The sequence below is a fragment of the Psammomys obesus genome, unplaced genomic scaffold (assembly GCF_907164565.1).
Source record: "Psammomys obesus unplaced genomic scaffold, mPsaObe1.curated_primary_1811, whole genome shotgun sequence".
Classification (NCBI taxonomy): Eukaryota; Metazoa; Chordata; class Mammalia; order Rodentia; family Muridae; genus Psammomys; species Psammomys obesus.
In genome coordinates this window covers 6,098,114-6,116,931 of record NW_026593286.1, presented here as the reverse complement: position 1 = coordinate 6,116,931, position 18,818 = coordinate 6,098,114, and the positions used below count along the sequence as shown (strand labels likewise).

Sequence of the window (18,818 nt, the reverse complement as noted above, 5' to 3'; positions counted from 1 at the left end):
TTCCTTCCTTCCTTCCTTCCTTCCTTCCTTCCTTCCTTCCTTCCTTCTTCCCTCCCTCCCTCCTTCCTTTCTCTCTCTCTCTCTCTCTTTGTTTCTTTTTTGTTTTTTTGAAACAGGGTTTCTCTGTGTAGCCTTGGCTGTCCTGGACTCACTTTGTAGACCAGGCTGGCCTCGAACTCACAGTAATCCACCTGCCTCTGCCTCCCTGAGTGCGGGAATTACAGGTGTGCACCACTGAACACAGGTTAAAGAGCCTTTTACTAGTCAAAAGATGAGATAGTGGGAGTATTGTTAAGAATAGTTTCAATAAATTTTTAAAATACATTAAAAATTATTTTGTTACTGTTGGATATTACTTTGAAAGTAGGAGACAGGTTTGTTTTGTTTCTTTTTTGTATAAACTATAACATTGAATCACTGTACTGAATAGTGTAAGAGACAAGTTTCTCTTTGCAGAAATGCTACAAGAAAAGATAAGGTGGTAGAATAGAATCACTTGGCAGCAGCTGTAGTAAAGTTAGGGATCCAACCATTGATTATCAGCACATGATAGCAGTGTAGAAAACCAACCAGCTTCTGTGCGCCTCATACCACAGGGCAGGGATTGCCAAACTAATAGAAGACATCTTACCAGGTCTTTATACTCACTTGCCAACTTACATGGAGAAGAGGGAGAACCTTTAAAAACTACATCATAGATAAGACCAGCAAATTCAGACTTCCAAAAAAAAAATCTTTTTGTGATAATTTACATATAAAATGTAGGTCAAAAATTTTCCTCAAAGTAGTATCAAAAGCTTAGTGATGTGGTACAGAGAGCCAAGTTGGCCATGGATTGCTGATTTTGAAAGTGGATGATTAGTACATTTGAGTTCGTTATGTGCTTTATAATCCTTATATGTTCAAAATTGTCTGTTATGGCGTTTTGGTTTTGGTTTTTAGTTTTTTGAGACAGGGTTTCTCTGTAGCCTTGCCTGTCCTGGACTTGCTTTGTAGACCAGGCTGGCCTCGAACTCGCAAAGATCTGCCTGCCTCTGCCTCCCTGAGTGTTGGGATTACAGGTGTGCACCACCATGCCTGGCTGTTTTTATGTTATGTTTTTAAACAGGGTAAGAAGATAGAAATGTTGGACAGAACCATTCTAACTGTACACTCTTATTCTTTTTCTTTCAGTATTATTATACATGTACCATTTTTTAATAGTAGGCAAATATTTATTAACTTTAACTGCTCTTCATGTTAATTTTTAATGCTTAGCACGTTGAAGGATATATTTTAGGATATCTGTTGAATTTTCCTTTAGGATATACCAGCTGAATTAAAGTAACTTACTCTATTTCGAGTATCTGTTAACTGTTACTGTACAGAACTTTGGGTAGCCCAAACTCTGAACCATCAATCCCATCTCATCCTGTTGTATCCTATTCTTTCCTTTCCTTTTCCCCCTTTTGTTTTTTTTTGAAACAGGGTCTCTCTGTGTAGTCCTGACTGTCCTGGAACTCAATATGTAGAACAGGCTGGCCTTGAACTTACAGAGGACCTAAAGAACCTACCTAGCTGCTGGTGTGAACACAGTTCTGGGTTTAACCCCAGGCACTGCTTAAAACTGGGCCTGCTTCCAGGCCTGCATGTAGGCGGTAAAGGCATTTAAGAGGATTGGACGTATAAGCTCATCCTGGGCTACGTAGTGGTGAGTCCAAGCCAGCCCGAGCTTTGTGAGACCTTGTCTCCAAAACAAAAGCAAGCAAGCAACCCAAAAAACAACCAAATCCCAAATAATAAAAATAACAATTTTATTCATTCATTTATTCATTTTGGTAGTGCCTAGATTCAAACCTAGGAGCTATGCTGATTCCTCAAGAAACTCACTTTTTATTGTAACTATGTATTTAGCATTCTTTTTTATGTCCCATACTTTATTAAATATTTTAGCTGTTATCAAGTAGCCAAAAAGCTTTTACATGATTAGCTGTTTCAGAATCATTCTTGAAAGTGGCTGTTACAATGTATAATTCTTAATCCCTTCTGTAGATCTCTTTTCAGTCTTGGCTGTAAGTCAGGAAGTCCAAGGACACTTTGATATATTCATATACCTTATAATTCTATAAAAATATTTTTAATTTTGTGTGTGTACATGTGAGTACGGGCTTTGGATCTTCTGAAGCTAGTTACAGGCCCTCGTGAGCTGCCTCATGTAGGTGCTGGCAACCAAACTCAGGTACTCTGAAAGAGCAGTCTGTACTCCAAATTGTAAGCCACATCTCTAGCCCTGATCATTTAGAAAACTAAACAGTATTGTTGTGTTCACATGAGCGTGTCTGTGTGTATCTGTATGTTTGTATACTTATGTACACATGTGTACATGTGGGTTTTGGCCCATGTGTTGGTCAGAGGCCAACTTCAGAGTTGGTTCTCTTTTCACCTTTTTGTTGAGTTCCAGGGATTACATTCTTGTCTGTAGGCTTTTGAGCAAGTGAACTTACCAGCTGAGCCATCATGCTGGCCTGTAACTTAGACTCTTATGACTCATGTTTTAGAGTTTCAGTTGTTTCATATCCTCACCAATTCTTGTTGTTATTAAACTTACTATATGAGTCTAATGGTCCCCGGTTTTGTATTTTGTTAAAAAGAAATGTTGTACTTCCAAACCTGAAGCTTCTAAGAGACAACTGTGGCACTTTTTAGGTATTGGAATTACAGAGCTATCACTGTTGTCTAATTAGCATTTATTGAACTTCTCAGTGTGCTGTGCCAGAGGCTTGTATTACAGGTTAAAAATCTTTGCTGCATAAGATAACAGTTTTTGCTTTTTTAAAGAACTGCAGTGAAATCTTGTGCTGTAGTACATAAAAAGGCCGCAGTGTCGGAGTATCTGTCATTTATTTTGTACTCTCTGTTTTTCCTATTTTAGGCTCCGCGCTCTCTCCAGTGGTGGGAGTATCACGTCCCCTCCTCTTTCTCCTGCCCTGCCAAAGTATAAATTAGCAGATTATCGTTATGGCCGAGAAGAAATGTTAGCACTTTTCCTTAAAGACTACAAGGTAACAAAATACAGAAAGAGTTGAGAATTGTACATGAGACAAGTATGGCTAGTGATACCTAGTCTGTGTCTGATGGACTTCTCTTTTTACACCTTACCCCTTTCCATATTGAAATACACAGTGATTATTAGTGACTGAGGCATGTGCTGTCCTTAGAGAAGACTCATAATGTTGTTATGGGAACAGATGGCTTCGTGGCAGCAGAACCATCAGCACTGTTGAGAATCTCCTCCTCTATCCTTTCTCTCTGTTGTACCTCTTACCTTCCTTCCTAGTCAGGGTTCTGGAGTAAGGAAAGAGCAGCTTTCCTCTTCTACCCTCCTTAAATCGAATTGAAAGGTTTAGTGGGGAGACATCTTGAAATCTTAACACTTGTGTCTAAAAAAGTACCAAGATGAAAAGTATAAAGTAGGCTTTTCTCATCTGACTAGGGAATATAATGTCTTTTATTTTTCTTAATATGCGTGGTTTCTAAGTTATTAATGGATGGGGAAAGTTCAAATTTAACACAGACAACAATTGCTTTTAAATTTCCTTAGCATCTGCTTTAGGTTAAATGTGGAGATTTTATTTCTCCACTCTGTACTGTGGAACCGGACTTAATGCGAAATGAAGCCAAGGAAATGGCTGCATGGGAGGAGAGAGTGGGTGGCTGGAGTATTTATTTTTATTTTACTTTTTGGGATAGGGTCTTACCATGTAGCCATGGCTGGCTTAAAGGTCAGGATGACCTAAAACTCAGAGGTTCTCCTTGCCTCCCTCTACTGAGATTAAAGGTGTGTGCCACCGTGCCTGGCTATGACTGGATTCTTTATGTAAGTACTGCTTAAATAACAAATTGATTGTAATTGAATATGCTCATTGGTAGAAAATTGCTTTTTTGTGGATTTATCTTCTTGTAGTTGGAGGAATAACAATCTCACGGTCTTGTGTTTATTACACAGATACCTATTGATCTTACGGAGAAAGAATTCCTGCCTATCCTACAGGAGGAGCCCCTGCCACCATTGGCTCTAGTGCCCTTTACAGAAGAGGAGCAGGTTTGTACTCAGTGCTGAGCCTCAGTTCCAACCTACTTTTGTTTCTTTTGCTATGGAGTAGATATGGAGAGTCATCATTAAGGTCCTGAGGATAGCCCCGCATCAGCCAGGCCAGCATGCTTACTGATGCTTGGCATGTGAATGACTGAGTGGCCATGGTTTTGCTTTGGATTCTGAAGCTGTTGACTATTATGTAGAGATCAGGAAATCTTTCAAGATTTTTTTTTTTTAATTAAAAAAATTGTTTAATTTTTATGTGTACATTGGTGTTTTCTCTTTTATGTATATCTGTGTACCACATGTGTACCTGGACTCCAAAGAGGCCAGAAGAGTCTGTCAGAGTTATAGATGTTAGTGAGCCACCATGTGGGAGCTGAGAATTGGACCCTTGTCCTCTGGAAGAGCAACCAGTGCTCTTACCTTTTGACCTGTCTCTGCAGCCTTGTTTCTAGGTCTTTAAGAACAGTGTGCATTATCCCTTATAAAGTATTCAAATTGAGGGCAAATGTTTCCCCATCACTCCCCAAGAAGGAAGGGGAAGATCATCTTTGCAAAAAAGCATACTTTTTCACCAGTAATTGCCTAGCCAGTGAATTCAGTTAACCATTGAAAAGAAAAGAAAAAATAAAATAAAATCTTTAGTTTAGAACATACCTGAACTTCTCTGTCAGCACTGTGTTTGCTGGTTCCTTTTTTGTAGGTGTGATGGCAATATTGTGAGAAAGTAAGATTTTTGGTCTAGAAAGTGACAGTTTTATGTAGTGACTTAAGTTGTTTATAGATGAAAGGTTGATTTCAAAGAGTTTAAAAGTATTGTAGAGCAATGGAGAAATGAGGTTTTGGTGGAATTCTGTATTGCGTGATAAATGAAGAATTCTGTAATTTTGCAATTTTTTTTGTGTGTGTTTGTTTTTGAGGTGTAGTGTCTCTTCTAGCCCGTGCTGGCTAGGAAGCTGAAATGTCCCCAAGGATGACCTTGAACTCTTAGTCCCCCTGTCTCTACCTCCAAGTGCTTGGATTATAGACACTGAGCAGTATGTCTGATGTTATGCATTGCCGAGGGTCATACCCAGGGCTTTGTGCATGATCAGCAAGTACTTTACCAGCTGAGTTGTATTTCCAGCCATTTAACTCTTCTGGTTTTTTAATAGCCTTGATATAAAATCCCTACCATAAAATTGACCTTTAAGAATGTTGAGACCTGGCCTGAGCTTGCTGCATAGCTGAGGATAATCTTGAATTTTGGACCCTGCCTCCATCTTTCAAGTGTTGGAATTATAGATATGCATCACCACACTCAGTAAAATCCACCATTTTGTTGTGTAAATATTCATGCATGTGCAGGTGCATGTGGAGCTAGAGAAGAAACTCAATTGTCATTCCTCAGGTGCTTACACCTTCTTTTTGCTTATTTTTTTATTATTATTATTTTCAGTTGCCCATATGAATGAATGCCTTACATATTGACCATTCTGACCTCCCATCTCCCTACCACCCCATCTACCCCATCTCACAAATCTCTCTTGAATTTTCATGTTTGTGACCTACCAAAATTAACCAGATATACCCTGTGTGACCATGGATTTGGAGCTATCCATTGCAGCCTGGTGGGTTAGAGGGCACAACTAGAGGCAGTCAGTTTTACTCCCAGATTCTATTAAAAACAATAGTTCAGAGGTAAAGAATAGGGCCCTGTAAGCCTCTTCCTTTACTTGGCTGTTGATAGGTAGGCTCAGTCAGTGCAGGAACTACAGTTGATATGAGTTAATGATTACAGTAGTTTTACCAGTGTAGGGGATGGCAATTCTTGGTCCATCAGGTTCTTTCAGCTAGGCCTTCCTCCTCAGGGTCTATGAGTCTCAGAGAGGCTGGCATTAATGTATTGTTTAGAGTTAGCCCATATTCGTGGCTTATTTTCGGTGATTTGGGCAAACTTCCACCCCTAGTCTTTTTGGGTTTTTTTTGGAGTGAAAAGGTCTCTCTGGATTGGAAGTGCCCAAGTTGGTGGTGCTAGCTGGCTGGCCAGTGAATCTCAGGGATCTTTCTCTCCCTCCCTTCACAGTTCTGAGATTCTAGTGTATGCCACTAAGCCTGGCAGCGTTTTTTTTTTTTTTTAAACTATAATATGTATTTTATTTTTAAAATTATTTGTATATGTTTGTATGCAGCCCTCTGAGCTCACATGAATGTTTGTACCCGTAGAGGCCAAATACCTGATCCCTGGGAATTGGAGTTCTAGGTAGTTGTGAACCGCCTAACATGGGTGCTAGGAACCAAACTGAGTCAGTTTTTCTCTCTCAAAATTTGTTTATTGTTGATACAGTATTCTCCCTGTATGTACACCTGCAGGCCAGAAGAGGTCATCAGATCTCATTATAGATGGTTATGACCCATCATGTGGTTGCTGAGAATTGAACTCAGGACCTTTGGAAGAGTAGCCAGTGCTCTCAACCTCTGAGCCATCTCTCCAACCAAACTGAGTTTCTCTCTGGAAGAAGAATACATGCTCTTAACCACTAAGCAACAAAAGTTTTTATGTAGGTTTTGGGGAATTGAACTCATGTTCTATTGCTTGGGTAAACCCTTTACCAACTGAACTATTTCTTTAGTCCCAAATTTACTATTTTATTAAGTATACACTTCAGTGGCATTTAGTATACCCTAGAGTCTTACAGCTTATATTGGTGTCTAATTGCAGAACATTCTCATTGATTTGTTCTCCTTTCCTCCCTCCCTCTTTCATTTGTCCCTCTTTCCACCCTCCCTTCTCCATACAGGGATTTGATATGTAGTCCAGTTGACCCAAAACTCCTTATACTACTCTTAGCTTTCCTAGTCGAGATTGTAGACGTGTTCTTGTGTCTGGCAAGAGTTTGTCTTAGAAGGTTGCATATTGGCAGTAACACAGTAAGTTTTATTTTGTAAGTTTTTTTTCCTCCATTGATTTTATCTAAATTTGACACACACATGCAGGTAGTTACATAGATAGATATATAGATAGATACATAGATAAAGATATTATGTCTGTGTCTATTTCAATAATTTTCAACATAGAATTTTAAATTTGTATCTTGTCTAGAATGTTCATCTCTCCTCTATAGTCTGTTCTGTGGTATGGGGAAAACTCATAGCTTTCCTAGCATGTGCTGTTGGATGGTTGGGTATTGTGGTTGTTTTTCATTGTAGGTTATGCTCCAGTTATACTTCCCTGTTCTGGTGGTGCTCTGGAGAGTGACCCTTGTGCATGCTGGGCAAAGCATTTGTCACAGAGTCCCAGATGTGTCATTCTTACAGTAGTGGGATGTTCTATACAAGTGGAACACTGGGTTTTAGTTCTTGGCAGGTCTTTAAAGCTTTTTTTTTTTTTTTTTTTTTGTATATTGTCCAATAGGTTTCCATAGCTGTTGAGATCACGGTGCGCTCTCCCACCAGCAGTCTATGACAGACTCCATTCGGGTATAGGTTTTTTAGTTCTTGCTTTTTAAATTTTGTCCAGAGTAAATAGTTGCAACAGGTTTATTTCCTTTTTCTCATCTTTGCTTGTGTTCATGTGTGTTTGACTGTTGTTTCTCTTCACGTGACACAAAGTTGTCTCTAGGTTTGTTATATATAGCCTTGTATTTTGAGATGCACCCCATCTGTTCTTAAGATCTCTAGGACTTTTATTGTGAAGGCACATTGGACTCAAGTATCCTTCTGCATCAGTTATAATTATGTGATTTCTGTTCTTAAGTTTATTTATATGATATATTACAGTTATTAATTTGAATATGTTGAACTAACGTTGCATCTCTGGGATGAAGTACACTTGATCATTTTAATGTGTTCCTGAATTCAGTATTAAATAGTTTGCTGAGAATTTTTCCATCATTTAAAAATTTACATGTTTTATTAATGAGCAAGTAATCAAGTGGCTTAAGTAGAAAAATTTATAAGGCTGGGTAGATGGCTCAGTGGGGAAAATGGTTACCCAGCACCCACATAAAAGCTGTGTGTAGTAGCATGTGCCTGTAACCTCAGCTTTTGGAGGCATAAACAAGAGGATCCTGGAGTCTTTCTGGCCAGCCCATTTGACTACCTAAATGGCAGTCTCTGTTCAGTGAGAGATTTTTCTCTCATGAAGATAAGGATTAGGAAGGTAGGAAGGAGAGCTGGGTCAGTGGGTTAAGAGTGCTTGTACAGCAAGCATTAGGATCTGAATTTGGATCCAAGTAGTCATGAAAAAGCTGGGCATGGTTATGCATGCCTATAATTCCAGTGATTTTGAGGACAGAGATAGGAAATTCATTGGGAATTGCTGACTGACAGCTTATCTCCAGGTTCAATAAGAGACCCCTGTCTGAAGGAGTTAGTGTAAAAGATAGAGTGTATGTTCTTGTCTGGCCTCTACACGTGTGTGTCCTTGAACATACATGTGCACACATATCACACACACACAATGCTTGTTTGTAGACACATGCACTCTTTCTCCTTTCTCCTCTCTCTCTCTCTCTCTCTCTCTCTCACACACACACACACACACACACACTAATAAAAGAGAAACGGAAATAAAAATGAAAAAAGGAAACAAATAGATGCCCCATGTTCCCATGTTGACTTGGTTATTATATAGGTTCATATACTTCACTTCCTACATATATACCCACATGTTTACACATGTATGTTTACTCATGCAATATTAATGGACCAGGATGATGGCTCATCAGGTAAAAGCTCCTGCTATACAAGCCTTTGACCTGAGTTTGATCCTTGGAACCTATGTTTAAAAAAAGCCAGACGCAGTGACACACATCTGTAATCTCAGATTTGCAAAAGTAGACTAGGAGGAAGAGACAGGGAAACACTCTGCAGGTTCTCAGGTTAGGTATTCTGGAGAATGAACTACAATAGCAAAAACAAGAGAGCCAGGGTAAAGGGACCTGCTGCCAGACCTGTCAGCCTAGGTTTGATCCCTGGGACGCCCACATGGTAGAAGGAAAGAAATGAGTCCTGGAGTTGTCTTCTGCCTTCTATTTGTGGATGGTGGCACAAATGTGCCTTACACACACACACACACACACACAATAAATAATAATAATAATAATAATAATAATAATAATAATATGTATTAACAAAATAAGAGGGAACCTGTCTTAAGGTAAAATGCAGGAACCGACTCCCTTAAGTTTTCTTTTGACCTCCACACATGCTTTCCCTGCCCCACCAAGTAAATGTAAATAATAAAAACATAAATCTGTAAGAGATGTTTTAAAATGTACAAAACAGAATATTAAAAAAATAATATAATAATAGAAAAGTCTTCAGTCTTGTCCTCCGGCATGAGGTAGTGTTAGCAGTATGTATGTCTATATTTATGCATTTATATTTTGAGACTGGGTCTGCATATTGCCCAGGTTGGTCTCAAACTTGTGGACTCAAGTAATTTTCTTCTGTGAAGGTGTCACTGTGCCCAGTGCTTGCATACTTCTCCAAGTAAACATGCAGTTTCCCTTTTATGCAAATGGTGCTGTGCATAGCAGCAAAGAAGTTTCTGTTGTTGAGTGTGCTCCCTGTCCACAGTGGTGGAGCTGCAGTCCTTAAATGTATCTCTCTTACTGTTCTTAATGTCTCTATAGTGTTTCTTTTATTGTGCTAGTCATTCTTCTACTGGTTGATAGTATTTATATGAGCTCCTTATATTTTCAGGTCTGTTAGAGAGTTGTCTTTGATAAAATTTTCAAATTCTTAAAACATTTTTTATTTTAAATATAGCTTTAAGTTTTAGGCAGTGAGTGTTTGCTGGGGCCTTCAGTGTGCTAGCCAAGCCCTTTACGCCAAGCTGTGTTCCAGTGTGCACTAATTTCATATTCTTTATATAGTTTACTGGCATTATTTTGTGAACTTTTATGCTTAGGGCCGATGTTTGTGCTTATTTGAAATTCTAATTTTTTTTTTTTTCCTTAAAACAGTTTTAGATTTCTAGAGATAGCACCGACCAGAAAACCCAGATTGGGTTAAAAAACATCAAAAGAATGAGTTGGGAAATCTGTCATAACCTTTCTTTTCTTTCTTCCTTCCCTCCCTCCTTCCTTCCTTTGAGACAATTTCTCTGTGTAGCCTTGACTGTCCTGCAGCTTAACTTTGTAGACCAATGTGGCCTTGAATTTACAGAGATCCACCTGCCTCTGCTTCCTGATTGCTGGGATTAAAGGTGTGTGCCACAATATCTGGCCCCATAACATTTCTTGAGAAATCAGAATGTAGTAATTAATTACATGAATCTTGGGAAAAATGAAATATTTTTCAACACATAGTGCTTAAAACTGTTGGTTAACAACAGTGAACCAGTAACTGGAAAGGATTGAATGTTGATTTTTTTTTTTTTAAATATGGTAGATTAAGAAATAATGTCTCATGATCTTTTAGAAGATAGCAGAGAAGACTTTCAAGCCTGTGCTATTTAAGTTAGCCATTATTGGTTAATATTTAGGTAGCTTCCATGTTTTGCTTTTATAAACATTACTGCATTTAGTGATTTATTTACTTATATTATTTTTTACATGTCTAAGTAGTTGCATTTTTGTGTTAAAAAGTATGAGCATTTAAATGTATGTTGAGAATTTTCCTTTTAAAGAGATTAAACTACAGTTTGCATGTTAGCAGTAATGTATGAAAATACACGTGTTTCTCTATTCTTATACATGATACAGTTAACTTTTATACATATGTTGAATAGGATCCTCATATACAAAATGCAGCTAGCACTGATCTCTTTTTTAAAACAATGTTCTCTTATGTATATGTGTGTTTTACTTGCATGCATGGCTGTGAGTCATGTACATGCCTAGTGCTCACAGAGGTCAGAAGAGGGCACCTGATGCCCTGAAACTGGAGTTACAGATGGTGTCATTTGGGCTCTGGGAACTCAACCCAGGTCCTCTGCCAAGAGCAGCATGTGCTCTTAACCACTCAGCCATCTCTGCAGCCTCGACCTCCCCCTTAAGGATTATAATATATTAATTGAGATTTTGGGACTTCATAGTATTGCTTAATGTTAATAATGCCAAGAGAGATATATGGTAGTCCACTGATTACTTTTAACAAAAGGTAAGTTAATGTGTGTTGTTTCAACCACTTTTTATTACATTTTACTAAAACATAGCTTGAAATAGATGTTGAGTTAGGTATTTTCTCTTATCTTTTAGTTCTTTTTATTGTTAAGTATTTTGAAATTACCTGACTGTATGATTAAAGAAAACAGCTTTATTTACATTGGTAGTCTCTTGTTACTTGAACAAATTACAGTGAGAAGAATTGAGAGAGAGATAGGCAGTAAGGAGAAAATGGTGCACATTTTAAAAACTCAATAATGAAAACAGAATTTTGTAATCAGCTGATGTGAAATTTAAGGACACTGAGGACTAAAGTAAAACAGAATTTCAGAACTTTTTCACCTACACACTTAACTTTTGTTTTGGATAGTACTGGGAATTGAACCCAGGGCTTATACATGGTGACCAAACACTGTACCACTGACCAAGATAGACTTTTACCAGGTTGATGAAGCTGACATAGCATTTAAGGCAGCCTGTACAGGCCTCAGCCTTGGAATCTCTCTGTTCAAGCCTCCTGAGTTCTGGGTTACCAGCATGTATGACTTCACACAGCCTAAAGTTCACATCTTATTCCCTCATCAGGTGGACTGGTGACTTTAGCCATGTCGAGGTTCCTTTCTTAATTTTACCATACCCATGCACAGCTGTGCAAAGGGGTACTAGATTCTAGGTACAAGATTCAGTTTGTTGCATTTTGTTTGTTTGTTTTTTGAAACAGGGTTTCTCTGTGTAGCTTTGGCTGTCCTGGACTCACTTTGTAGACCAGGCTGGCCTGGAACTCACAGAAACCACCTGCTAATACCTCCCTGAGTGCTGGAATTACACTGTTGCAATATTTTTGTGTTAACACTCTTGCAGAACTTTCTATTAAATAACCAGAATTTTATATTTTATAGTTTATTTGAAGACTTATTTTCTAGTTACCCCTTCCTAAGCCTCCTTTATTTAACTTATTCAGGTGTATCAATAAATATATTTTCAACTTCTTGTCCTTCCCCTTTCCCATGTGCTTACTACTTCCTACTATTGGCTCTGGGTGCAAATTCGAGTTTGTACCTACATGATTATGATCACATAGACACATGCACACACCCAAGCATACATTATTCACATTATTGACAGATACACATACACCAGGTGTTTGACCTCATAGAGATTTTCACATGACATTTTCTTATTCACTGCTGATTTCTGTCATTCTAGCAAATAATGCTTGGAGTTGCTAATCCACATTACTGAGTACAATTAGGGAGAAAGAGCATCTTTTCTTTCTATGATGTTACTTTGCTTCAGACCTTTTAATGGCAGTCTTTTCTCCTCTTATGAGGTAAAGAGACTTATGTGCCATTTTAAAAAAAAAATGCAATGTAATCACTTCATTATAATGAACTCACAGAAACATCACACAGCTAGATAATGATAGCCACCCAAAGAGACATTTGCCCAGTCCCAAACTCTAAGGATCTCTGAACATACAGTTGGAATGGCCATTCTTAAAAAGTCCCAATTTAATCTAGCTTCCGTTACAAAACTTTCTCCGCTTCCTGTTTGTTTTGTCCGCATCTGGATATGTAGTGCACATTAAGTTTGTTTTCTTACATAATGTTTCCTCAACAAACCTAGCTTTGTGTAATGAACTGGTGTGAACTTGGCTGATCTGAAAGCCAATTTGAAGTTGTCTCAAGGCCAGTCTGGTCTACACAGCAAGTTACGGGGCAGCCAAGGCTGCAGAGTAAGACTCTGTCTCAAAGAGAGAAAGAAAGAAATTGTCAGGCAACTAGATTTGAATGATCTTTATATGTTGTGAAGTTACAGTTTCCCATTGCTTATAGTAATTAGATGCCGTTACATTTTATAGATGTGGTTGGGGTGGGAGATGGGGAGAAACAGTATGTAGTTTTGTGTGTTTTATCCTTTTTTTTTTCTTTATTTTTATTTTTATTTTTTGGCAGAGAAACTTTTCCATGTCTGTAAATAGTGCCGCTGTCCTGCGATTGACAGGACGAGGAGGAGGAGGAGGAACAGTGGTGGGGGCTCCTAGAGGTCGAAGTTCTTCAAGAGGGCGAGGTGAGCTATGTGAAAAAAGTAATCACGGAAGAGGAGGAGGAGGCTAGGGAAATCATGAACTACTTTAATGTCTAATTGGAAATCAAACCAACTGTTCTTTGATGTTGACTACAAATGCCTGAACATTCATTTTCTGCAACATTTCTGAGATACCTTCTGGACTGCCCCTTCTTTGGAGAGGAGTATATTTCTAGCTGTATAGTCTGAAGCAAGAGGCTATATAGGTGGTTCCAGTTAACTTCTAAAAAGTAATTATTCTTAACATTCTTCATCCCTGGAGCTTTGCACTTTGGGAACTACAACACCCTGAAGGATTTTGGTTGCTGGAGCCACACCCAAGTCTCTGTGGACATTCCTTGCAGTGTAGCATTTCTTTACAGTGGCCACATGCAGACATCACCATAGCCGGGAGGAATTTAGTGAAACATACCTGATATTTCTCTTGCAGAGAAAAATACATCCAGGTGGCATCCACTGTTTTAACATGTAGTTTGACACATGTATGCCCTTTCTTAGACAGTTTCTGATTTGCTCATTCCTTGTTGTTCCTTATTTTGCATTCATTAGTTTTTCTGTTAAAAATTGCTCTTGATGTTTATAATAGATAGTCTTCCTTGGGCATGAAACCATATGTGGGTTATATCATAACATTAGTCCAAACATATGTTGCAATTTTTCTCTAAGAGATGCTTTAGAAGTAGAATTGTTTGTCAGCAGTGGCCAAGGCCATCGCCTCCACGTTATACATGGGCACAATTATGGATCTGGAGTACCTGCATTTTTTTTTCCCAATTTTATTTATTTCAAAAAAAAATTAAAGTTATGTGTGCCTTGTGAATAACTTATACACAAGTTTTTTAAAAATGGAGATTATATTGTTTCTTTTAAACTGACTTCTATGTAGGTTTGTGAACAATGAAGAGGCTAACTACAACTTTCAGGTTTTTTTCCCTAGGTACAATTTTTTTTTTCTCTCTCTTCTCATTTATCTTTGTCTAGAGCAGTAGTTTTTTAACCTTTGTTGTTGGTAGACTCATCTGTAGAACTTCAAGGAAACAGCATTGCCACAGTCCTTGATGGTAAGAGCTAGGTATATCTGCTTCACAAGTCGTGCCCACATGGCCATTTTCTGGGATCTGTACAGATGGGTGATGTTTTGGACTTGGACTGACTGATAGTGGTTCTGGCCTCTCGGTGGGCATCTCCCTTGCTTTCCTCCTGTGGGAGTCAGTGAGAAGAGGTTTGATTTTGGCAGCTTTCCCCTCCTTTGCTCTTCAGGTCAAGTCAGAGAAAAATTTCCTTAATCAAGACTGCAGACCACACACATCTTCCACCTGGTCTCTGCAGGCCTTATAAAACCTTACATGTTAAAAAAGGAGCAGAACTGGGTGTGGTAATGTGTCCCTGTAATCCCAGAACTTGGGGGTTGGGGGAAGGTTGCTCTTGTCAGGAGGGCCAGGAATTTAATCACAAATTTCAGCTATATTGAGAGTTTAAGGCTGACTTGAGCTATAGTAGGCTCCCCTATAGCAACAGCCACCAAACCATGCCCTCCCCCATCCCAACAAGTATAATACCCCTAAACAACAACAAATAGAAACAAGTGGAGGAGTGGTGAGTTTTCCTGTTGCTTCTTTGAAGTAAAAGTTTTTATAATCAGAGCTTACATAAAACCCCATATAAATGACACAAAGCCATGACGCACAAGTAGTAAATTCCACACGCCAATGTTGCAGAGTACAGAACTATTCAAATGGATGCACTTAGCTTTGTGAAAATACTTGGAGTGCTATGGTCACAATGGCCTGTGAAGCTTGTGGCTTTGTATTTTCACTTAATTTTAACTCACTGGTTAAATAGTGGTTATTGTGACTTTTCTTCTGATTGTAATATCTCTTTCCAACTCCAGGAAAAACTCATGCAAATCTACTGGCTTCTAGACTTCAAAATATTCTGACCTAGTAAAATTGAAGAGAACAGATGGCTAGTGGAAACAGTCTTTCTTTTTTATGGGGTCTGGATGTTAGAAAACATCCATAAACTGTCAACTGCACCTTTAGCGCTTTTAAAAGGAAGCATGTTTTAATTTTTAAAAAGATTTGGGTGAAACTTCAGGTAATAGGACCGTCCTTAAAGTGTAAAATGCTGACCACATTATGTTTTCTGTTTTATTCCTGTGTATGGTAATCACATTTATAGATGACTTAAATGTGGTAAGTTGGGAATCTGCTTTTTCTCTAAGACTATTCTCATTGATAAAGCTTCCGTCACATGCGTAGCGCTGGGACCAGTCAGAACTACAGAAAATATTTAATGTGTTTTTCTTTGAATTTTTTTTTCTGGTCACCCAAGAACTGTTTTTTTTGTTGTTGTTGTTGTTTTTTTTTTTGTTTTGTTTTTTTTTTAATATTCATCTATTTCAAGACCAGAACGATTTCTTCAAAATGAATCTTTAAGATAGGTTACCTCACAATTTTTGCTTTTATTTTTTGTGTGGCCCTGGCTGTCCTGGAAGTCACTGTGTAGACCAGGCTAACCTCAAACTTAGAGGTTCACCTGCCTCTGCCTCGTAAGTGCCGGGAATAATAGTGTTTTTAAAAATGACATGTGTAGGGTGGAAAGATGGCTCAGTGGTTAAGAGCATTGGCTGCTCTTCCAGAAGATGTGGGTTCTGTTCCCAGCCCCCACATGGCAGCTCACAACTGCCTGTAGCTCTCGCTGTAAGGGATTTGGCACTCTCGCACAGGCATGCAAATACAGGTACAACTCCAATGCACGTGAGAATAAATCTTTAAAAAATTACATGTGGGGCTGGAGAGGTGGCTCAGTGGTTAAGAGTTCTGGCTGCTCTTCCAGAGGACCCAGGCTCAATTCCCAGCACCCACACGGCAGCTCACAACTGTCTGTAACTGCAGTTCAAGGAATCTGACACCTTCACCCTAATGCACATAAAGTTAAATAAATTATTTTAAAAATTACATGTGTATGTTTCTGCCTTTGTGTGGGAATGTACTTGAAAACAGGTGCTCTCAGAGGCCAGAAGAGGGCACTGGACCATCAGTAGCTGGAGTTAACAGTTGTCGCCACCAAGTGGGAGCCACTCAGTCTGCTCATGTGCAGCTCCCTCGTGTGAGGTTAACTGCTGAGCCATCCATCCAGCCTGGACTGAATTAATCTTGAAAAAGAGAGAGGACTTTTTTCCTCATCCTCATTAATTACTATTAAATATTTAAATTTAATTCCTATTAAGTTAATTTAGGAGTTTAAATAAAATATGTACATATTCTGAATGTGGGGCAGAGGGGAAGCTACTTAAATTATAAGTTGAATTTATGTTGGCTCAAAGTGATGAAACTGGAAGACAACTTTTATTATAGTTGAACTGTGTCTTTCACTTCTATTGTAGAGATAAAATAGATACTTAAGTCTAGTTAAGAGAATATCCATTTTTCCTCAGATTACTCCTATATAATTCTGTGTACTTTCTTAGTTACAGAAGTGCCCTGAAATTGTAAGTCAGTTCCTGGTAGATTATGGTGAACAACTAGAACAAATGCATGGATGCTTGAAGTTACTTGTTCATTGGATGCCTCATTCAGAATCTGTCTTTTGGAGCTGGAGATATATTTTTGTGGTAAAGCGTTTAACTGGCATTTGTAATGTGCTGGATTAGGTACACAGCACAATATACAAAATAAAGCTCCATTTTCTTCTGATCGTTTTGCTGTCTCAGAGAAATGAAGCTAAAGACAGTTGCAAAGATATCTTTTGTTATAAATGCACCTCAGACTCCCAGGACTCCCTGGCCTTCTCCAGTTTATCTGTGTTGGATGCAATTGTATCCAACTGTACAGAAAAAAACTGTACAGAATGTGTAAAGCTGATAGTGTGTATTGCTTGCTGCTCACATCTCAGCTGTGCAGTGCAGACTAACACACATGAACAAACACACACACACACATTGTTCTTGAGTGTGCTTTTGTCGTTGGGTACCAAAGGTACTTGATTTCTATGGTTTCATATTGAATTTATGTAGCCAATCAATGGGTTGTTTCTAGTATTTAGAAATTGCAGTGTTCATTTTCATACATATATGTAGTCGTGCCTTATTTCACAAGAAACGGCCTGTTAAATGCTTCATTAGGTCACTTTATTTTCATTGATATGTGAGCATTATAATTTACGCAAGCTTAGATGATATGCTGCTGCTGCTGGTGGTATAAATGGGGTATTATTTTACAGTAAATTTAAAATAAGTACACTCGAAAATGTAGTATAGTATATGCCCAAATCAATAACATAGCTGTTCATTGTCAGTCATGTACTGTGTTCTACATGCTGTCAAAATATGCCATGTTTTTATGTAACTACCAGTAAAGTGGATTTTTTTAGACCAGAATTACCACAAATACTTGAGTAACATAAGTCTCTAATTACTATGAACTTTTTAGTTCTATTATATTCTGGTTGAACTGTGGTTATGGTAAGAAGTCTATCACGGTTGAAACTATATGCATTGCATGATGGTTTTCATACTTGTGAGTGCCTCCCTCTCCTCTTTTTTTTTCCTTCCTCTCTTTCCCCTTCTCCCTTTCTGTCTTTTTTTTTTTTTTTTTTATTCTTTCTTGGCTTTTGAGTCATTCTTGATATAGCATAGGGTGGCTTTGAACTTTCTCTGAAGTTCTCTGCTTCAGGCCCCAGTGCTGAGATTTTAGGCATGCTCCACCACACTTGACTCTGTAAAGGTATTTCTGCTGGGATAACGAATGAGCAGAGTCACAGGTTGATAGTTAAGCATACAGCCTTTACATTTGACTTGTTTACATTTGACTTGCAGAATCTCTTAAGTCCCTGTACTCCAACTGTTCTATGGTTTGAACTTAGTGTTGCTATTTTCTTTACATTAAGATTGAATAAAAAGTGTGAAGGATGCCTTTCATCCTGTAAGAATGCAATTCACAATCCTACAGTTGTAGAAGTCACTTCTGTTTTTCTTGGGGGGGGGGGTTTAGATAAGAGTATTTTATTGAGCTTGACATTTTCCACTATAGTTTATCTCTATAAACTCCCCATATTCCCATATTAAGATTTTCCCAGTAGTTATTGAAAACAGTCCACTAAAATATTCAATTTATAATGGTTCATTGAATTTCTTAGATTTCATTGTTGACCTTTTCATTGAAGAGCTTTCTGTCGGTACTGTTTATTATTTAGGACTGGGATTCTTTGAGTAGTGTTTTTTTGTTTTCTTTTTTCCGACCCATACTTGAGCTACGTCAGAGCTATTATATAACAGGCCTGGATAAATACTTAAGTGTAGACATGCTGCTTTGTACAGAGAGATACAACATTACAGAAATTAGCCTTCAGTGTTGAACCTATGCTGGATATTGGTTTCTGACTATCTCCCTCCCCTGTTTTCTCATTTTTCAGGCAGAGGTAGAGGTGAAGGTGGTTTCTACCAAAGAAGTTTTGATGAAGTAGAGGGTGTGTTCGGGCGAGGAGGAGGCAGGGAAATGCATAGATCACAAAGCTGGGAAGAAAGGTAACTGAAGTGTTCAGATGGTAATGTAAGG

At 38.4% G+C, this 18,818-nt stretch overlaps 1 protein-coding gene across 3 annotated transcripts in view; it reads left to right on the top strand.

Moving 5' to 3' along the window:
* Gigyf2 (GRB10 interacting GYF protein 2) overlaps positions 1-18,818 on the top strand; it is a 130,843-nt gene that overhangs the window by 37,227 nt on the left and 74,798 nt on the right. For 2 of the 3 annotated variants that reach the window (XM_055616279.1, XM_055616278.1), the window contains exons 4-7: positions 2,912-3,041; positions 3,986-4,081; positions 13,128-13,242; positions 18,676-18,787. In XM_055616279.1, the coding sequence (XP_055472254.1) occupies positions 2,912-3,041; positions 3,986-4,081; positions 13,128-13,242; positions 18,676-18,787 (453 nt within the window). The remainder of the gene's footprint in view (positions 1-2,911; positions 3,042-3,985; positions 4,082-13,127; positions 13,243-18,675; positions 18,788-18,818) is intronic. The other variant, XM_055616280.1, reaches the window with a different exon arrangement.